Raw genomic sequence first — 6,812 nt, 5'->3', positions numbered from 1 at the left:
CCCGCGGGGGGGGGGGGGGAGACAGAAGAAAGTCTGGAGTGCAGGGCCGGTTCGGGGGTCGTCCGACGCACGAATTGCAGAGCTGGAAGCCACGCCGGCGAGAAGGAGAGCGGGACACACCCACACCCCGCTCCACTTGGGACCAGCGGGTGCTGGAAGGGCGGCGAACTTGGGGGGTATCTGCCTTCCGAGGCACGAATTGCAGAGCTGGAAGCCACGACGGCGAAAAGGGGAGCGGGACACACGCACACCCACACCCCGCTCCACTTGGGACCGGCGGGTGCTAGAAGGGCGGCGAACTTGGGGGGTATCTGCCATCTCCCAACTTTGGAAGGGGGAGGAGAGCAGACGGTTGCCGCGATCCTGCTTGGCAGCGGCCGCGACAGGCAAGAGGCGACGCTAGGAGAACCCCTTGCGGAGGAGGACCAAAGTTGAGCTCCGCGCTGGTGCAGTAAGTTTGCTGGAGGATGGACGGGGCGCGAAGGGGCGAGGGGGGTTCCGCTTCCCATCTGCCCCCCTGCCTCGGCTCCAGCGGGTGTGGCAACTGACCGAGATGGACTTTTGCAGAAAGATCTCGACTTTCCTAGATCGTAGACGGATCTAAACAGAAGGGGAGGGGGTGTCAGGAGGGGGTTGCTATGGTTCTGGGGGGGGGGGGCCCGGTGTTTTGGGCTTTTTTTTGGGGGGGGGGGTTCGCTACCATGGGTGCCACCCGCAGCAACTCCAAGCAGACCCTGGGGCTCCTCTTGCAACTGGTGTGCTCCTGCTTCGGCATCAGCTCCATGGACATCGACCGCCCGGGGGACGGGAGGTGCCAGCCCATCGAGATCCCCATGTGCAAGGACATTGGCTACAACATGACCCGGATGCCCAACCTGATGGGCCACGAGGACCAGAGAGAGGCGGCCATCCAGCTGCATGAGTTCGCCCCCCTGGTGGAGTACGGGTGCCACAGCCACCTGAAGTTCTTCCTCTGCTCCCTCTACGCCCCCATGTGCACCGAGCAGGTCTCTACCCCCATCCCAGCCTGCCGGGTGATGTGCGAGCAGGCCCGGCTAAAGTGCTCGCCCATCATGGAGCAGTTCACCTTCAAGTGGCCCGACTCCTTGGACTGCAGCAAGCTGCCCAACAAGAACGACCCCAACTACTTGTGCATGGAGGCGCCCAACAATGGGTCGGAGGAACCGCCGCGGGGTTCCAGCATGTTGCCACCCATGTTCCGGCCCCAGAGACCCCAAAGCACGAGTCACGACCTGCAGCAGCCCAAGGATGGGCTCAGCCGGGCTGCCTGCGAGAACCCCGGCAAGTTCCACCACGTGGAGAAAAGCGCATCTTGTGCCCCGCTTTGTGCGCCCGGGGTTGACGTCTACTGGAGCCGGGAGGACAAGCAGTTTGCCGTCATCTGGATCGCCGTTTGGTCCGTCCTCTGCTTCTTCTCCAGCACCTTCACTGTCCTGACTTTCCTGATAGACCCCCAGCGCTTCAAGTACCCCGAGAGGCCCATCATCTTCCTCTCCATGTGCTATTGCGTCTACTCAGTGGGGTACATAATCCGCCTCTTTTCGGGGGCTGAGAGCATCGCCTGCGACCGAGACAGTGGCCAACTCTATGTCATCCAAGAAGGCCTGGAGAGTACTGGTTGCACTCTGGTCTTTCTCGTCCTGTATTATTTTGGCATGGCCAGCTCCTTGTGGTGGGTGATCTTGACTTTAACTTGGTTTCTGGCGGCTGGGAAGAAATGGGGCCATGAAGCCATCGAGGCCAACAGTAGCTACTTCCACTTGGCTGCCTGGGCCATCCCGGCGGTGAAGACCATCATGATCTTGGTGATGCGGAGGGTAGCCGGGGATGAGCTGACGGGCTTATGCTATGTGGGTAGCATGGATGTGATTGCGTTGACCGGGTTTGTCCTGGTCCCCTTGGCTTGCTATCTGATCATAGGGACCTCTTTCATCCTATCTGGTTTTGTGGCCCTTTTCCATATCAGGAGGGTGATGAAAACTGGTGGGGAAAACACTGACAAGCTGGAGAAGCTCATGGTCAGGATTGGGGTCTTCTCCGTCTTGTACACGGTGCCGGCCACTTGCGTCATAGCTTGCTATTTTTACGAGAGGTTGAACATGGAGTACTGGAAGGTCCTGGCCGTTCAACAGAAGTGTAAGATGAACAACCAGACGAAACATCTGGACTGTGCCATGAGTGACTCTATCCCAGCCATAGAGATTTTCATGGTCAAAGTGTTCATGTTGCTGGTGGTGGGCATTACTAGTGGCATGTGGATCTGGACCTCCAAAACGCTCCAGTCCTGGCAGAGTGTTTGCAGTCGGAGGCTAAAGAAGAGGACGCGGAGAAAGCCCGCCAGTGTGATTGCGAGTAGTGGACTTTATAAAAAGCCCCAACATCTGCCCAAAGTCCACCATGCAAAATATGAGTCCGCTCTACAACCCCCCACCTGCGTGTGAGCAGAATGTATAATTTAATTGCGTAACTCACGTAGAGATACTCATGAGTGCTCACCATAGCGGTCAGAACTAAAAGTAATAATATTAATTAATTGCGTGTTTTAAAATGTCTTTTTGGGCCAGAAAATGGATTGCAAATTAAAGAAGAGAAATTAAGACTCTGAACTTCAAAACAGAAGGTTATACTTAGGGGAAGGCTGTTGGCGGGGGCAAGGGAAACTGTCAATAAAAGGTCCCCCCCCCCTTTTTGGTACTAATTTGTTTTAAATGGTTTTTTTTTCAGGCCCTTGTGTTAAAATGGTGTGTAATATTTTTGTATGTACACTAAAGATGGTTTGGCCTTAGCTTTTTAACTAGGTTGAGTTAGAATTTCTAGAACAATTTTTTTTAAGATCTTGAAAGAGATTTTGAGTCCTTTTAAGGAAATCTAGCCTTTGAGAGAGGCCTAAGTTCCATCAGTGCATCATCTTTGAAAACAACTTCAGTTCTAAGTTAAGAAATCCTTTACGAAACACTTCTCATCTTACCTACTGGGTATGGAAACCTCTGAATGTAGGTACAATCCCCGTGGCTCGCCAATATCCCATTTCTTAATGGGGAAAAAGAAAGTAATCTGCTGATCCAAACTTGGAAAATAAAAATAATGTGCACTACGGTTTCCCCTCTTTTCCCCCATCCACAACATGAAACGAGGAGTTTGTTATACATAAAGACAACAAAAGGGACCCCTTGACAAAAGAAGGAAGGGGGTCTAGTCCTTAGAAACCCTTTAGTGTTACATTTTGTGGCTTTTTAATGGAAATCAGACACGTTTGGACTGATTTGTGGAAAAAGAAAAGGTGGGGGGGGAGGGGATCTGTTGAAAAGAATCCAAAGGGGGCTTATTGACTCTTTCCATTGTTAAACAAATTCTGGGGATGAATAGATCAAGAAAGCACTCAATTTTTTTTTGTGCAAAGGGAAACTTTGTTGCCACTGATGGGAGACTTTGCTGTGTAAGAGAGGTGCAAAGTTACGTGTGTGTGTGAAAAAGAGAGAGTATGCATGTGTATATATAAATATGTATATACAAATATTATATATATTTGTAATATACAACTATTTTCCATGCCCTGCTATTTTATTTTAAAAAATTAATAATAAAGTATGGCCTTTAGTTTGCTGATAACATAAAGTGTCCTCAGCTTTCCGTCATGATGGAGTTTGTAGCTAATGAAAGTTAACTTTGCAAATGTCACTTTTAAGTTGGGATATGGAACCATATGGAATAAAAGGAACCATATAGATCAACCTCTCCTAATAATCAGGTTTCTTTCCCCTAAACAGAGTGGCTTGGTTTTCCAGTCACCCCAGGGGTAAGATGTGCAAGGAGGCAGGTTGTCAGGAAGAGGCAGGTACCGCACCATGTATTGGGCAGTTGCACAGAGAAAGAACCCCGGTGTGGTTAGGGAAATGGATTCCAAACTAGGTTGCAGGGAAGCCTGTGGTTCCTTAATCAAGATTTCATAGGGGTGGCTAAATTCCTCCAAAAGGCAATCTGAGCTGCACTGCTGATCTTCACATACAGCCAACAGGGAGTCCCAAATGTGTTCGGGACCATATTTTCAGCTAATGGCTGAGAACCCAATAGCTTGGCCATGCTTCATTGGTCCCAGAATCCTTTGCAGCATTATGTGCAGATGGACAGGTGTGATTCCAGCATACAGGATGATGTTGAAGGGGTCCCCGTTTCCCAGTTCATTCATTCATTTAGCGATTTTTTTTTTTAAAAAAATCCCACCCTACCCTGCAAGTGGGCTCAGGCTGGCTTACAACATAAAACCATAAACAATTCTATACTACAATAATATATTAAAACGTTCATTGAAACAAGACTAAAATCTTAAGTGAGAGATTTAGAATGTACCTAAAACTAATGGCAGCTCAGCGGTTAGTTCCATTCCAGTGTACACTGAACTCATGTGTCCCATTCAGTTTTTATCCTACCCTTTCTCACTCAGGGTGGTTCTTAATGTTTTTATCATCACCCTGTGAGGTTAAGTTAGGCTGAGAGACAGTGGTGACTGGCCTGGGGTCACCCAGTGAGCTTTACAGCAGGAGTTGGGTCTCCCTCCTCATTCTTTTAACACTCGCTCTGACATTTCCAGGCCTACCTTACAGGGTCATTGTGAGGATAAAATGAAAGAACATGTATGCCTACCTGCTTTCTTTTGGAGAAAGGTGTGGGACACAAGTGTAATCGGTCCAGTCCAATTTCTAAGGCCTGTTGGGAGGATATCAGGATGAGAAAGAGAGTTTTATGGCATGGCATGAACTAAAAAGGAAAAGGGCTAGAGAGAGTGCGAATGGATTGGGTTAAGGCAACCCATTCCAGCTGGGTGGGGCAATCACTGTGAGTCTTATTGGCACTTGTCAGGGGCTCGGTTTTTCCAAAATATGGGGCCTGCTGAAATAAGGGAGGAGGGTTATAAATCTCTGAATGCTGGCTGATCTTCTCAGAGCAGGGAAGCTAAGCAGGGTTGGCCCCAGTTAGCACTTGGATGGGAGACCACCAAGGTTGCTAAGCAGAGGCAGGCAATGGCAAACCTGTTCACCTCTTGCCTTGAAAACTCTATGGGGTTGCCATAAGTCACCTGTGATTTGATGATACTTTTCCACCACCATAGATGAGTAAGATTCACGACCAGACAAGATTCAAGGTTTCCAGTGTATCAGAATACCTGATGGAGAGAGCTTTGACTCTTGAAAGCTTATATCCTAGAAATGTTGTTAGTCTTTTAAGGTGCAACTGCCCTTGAATCTTGCTGTTCTACTGCAGACCAACAGGGGAACTATCTCCTGATGTAGATGTGTCTTGAAACAGCGGCATTTAGTTTTTCCAGACCTGGGAATCTATTGAGAATGGCAGCCGTTGCAAAGAACTGATAGAAAGTCACATTTTAGGAGGGGTGTTTTTTTTTCCAGAGCTATGATTTTGCTGCCTATGGTCTGAACCTTGACAGTGGCAACCCTAGAGCCGAGGGGGCAAGGAAATACAGGCCAAGCACCGGGAAGGGTACACCGGGAAGGGAAGAACAAGCTGAGGGGCAGAGCCATGGGGGAGCCCTGTCCACAAATCATACTGCTATTCCTCTCTGAAGTGCATACAGAGGAAGGCAGGGAGCAGGGCACCTGGCTCCAAAAGTCAGCAAAATCATCAGCTTTAGGCAGTAGCGTTGCCAGCTCCAGGCTGGGGACTGCCTGGAGATTTTGGGGGTGGAGCCTCAGGAGGGTGGGTTTGGGGGCATAATGCCATAGAGTTCAACTTCCAGAGCAGCCATTTTCTCCAGATGAACTGATCTTTGGCGCCTGGAGATCAGTTGTAATAGCAGGAGATCTCCAGCCATCACCTGGAGGTTGGTTACCCTATTAGGTAGCCAGCCAGGTGGTGGTCGAAGACCCACCTTGAGGGATTCAAGACCACTGTCTAAAGGGAGAAAGAGCACAGGCATGTTTATTTCTGTAGGAAGGAAGCCAGGGTGGCTCTAAGTTATGGGGGGTGAGGAAGATTCAGATGAATACAGATGCAGTGTGGTGTAGTGTTTAGGATATCAGCCAGAGAGACCCAGGTTCAAATCCCCTCTTTAGTTTTCTTTCACTTTACTCAATGTGCAGCCTGCCTTTCTCCCCAGTGGGGACTCAAAGAGGCTTACGTTGTTCTCCTCGCCTCCTTTTTATGCTCACAACAACCACCCTGTGAGGTAGGTAACGTAAGGGAGCGTGTGACTGATCCAGGGTCACTGTGTGGCACAAAGTGTTGGACTGGATGGGCCATTGGCCCGATACAACATTTGATTTATTTATTCATTCGATTTATAGCCCTCCCTCCTCTGTATATAGGGCTGAGGGCAGGTAACGGCATTCATAAAATACAGTTACAATTATTTAAACAAGTCTATAATACAACGGTGTAGCAGCATCTAACAACAACTAATTGATGGCATATAAAAGGGGCACAACCCAGTGCTCCTTGTCACGGGAGAGAGATCAATATCCTAAAATCTGACTGATAAAGAAGGAAAGGGGAGGGGAAAGAGGAAGGGGAAACGGTTGCTGCCCTCAGCCACAGGCCTGGCGGAACAACTCTGTCTTGCAGGCCCTGCGGAACTGCATCAAATCCTGCAGGGCCTGAGTCTCGCCCGGCAGAGTGTTCCGCCAGGTCGGGGCCAGGGCCGAAAAACATGGTTTCTCTTATGTTCTGATGTCACCCAGCAGTCTTCCATGGCAGACTGGAGATCCAAGCCTGGGTCTCCATCTCTGACACTCTAACTGTTTCGCCACACTGGCTTTCTTAAGCTATTAAGTATGCCG

General features: G+C 49.5%; 1 protein-coding gene across 1 annotated transcript; it reads left to right on the top strand.

Moving 5' to 3' along the window:
* Positions 1 to 701: 701 nt before the first annotated feature.
* On the top strand, positions 702 to 2,519 carry FZD10 (frizzled class receptor 10). The gene has a single exon (XM_015406145.1). It carries the CDS (start codon positions 702 to 704, stop codon positions 2,460 to 2,462), a length of 1,761 nt encoding a protein of 586 aa, XP_015261631.1. The 3' UTR covers positions 2,463 to 2,519.
* The last annotated feature ends 4,293 nt before the right edge of the window (positions 2,520 to 6,812 follow it).

The sequence above is a fragment of the Gekko japonicus genome, unplaced genomic scaffold (genome assembly GCF_001447785.1).
Source record: "Gekko japonicus isolate JY-2015 unplaced genomic scaffold, Gekko_japonicus_V1.1 scaffold1016, whole genome shotgun sequence".
Taxonomy (NCBI): Eukaryota; Metazoa; Chordata; class Lepidosauria; order Squamata; family Gekkonidae; genus Gekko; species Gekko japonicus.
The sequence above is the reverse complement of the archived record's forward strand: the minus strand, read 5'-3'. Positions and strand labels throughout refer to the sequence as shown.

Coding starts and splice junctions, on each gene's coding strand:
- FZD10 (XM_015406145.1), top strand. CDS start 702: ATGGGTGCCACCCGCAGCAACTCCAAGCAGACCCTGGGGCTCCTCTTG.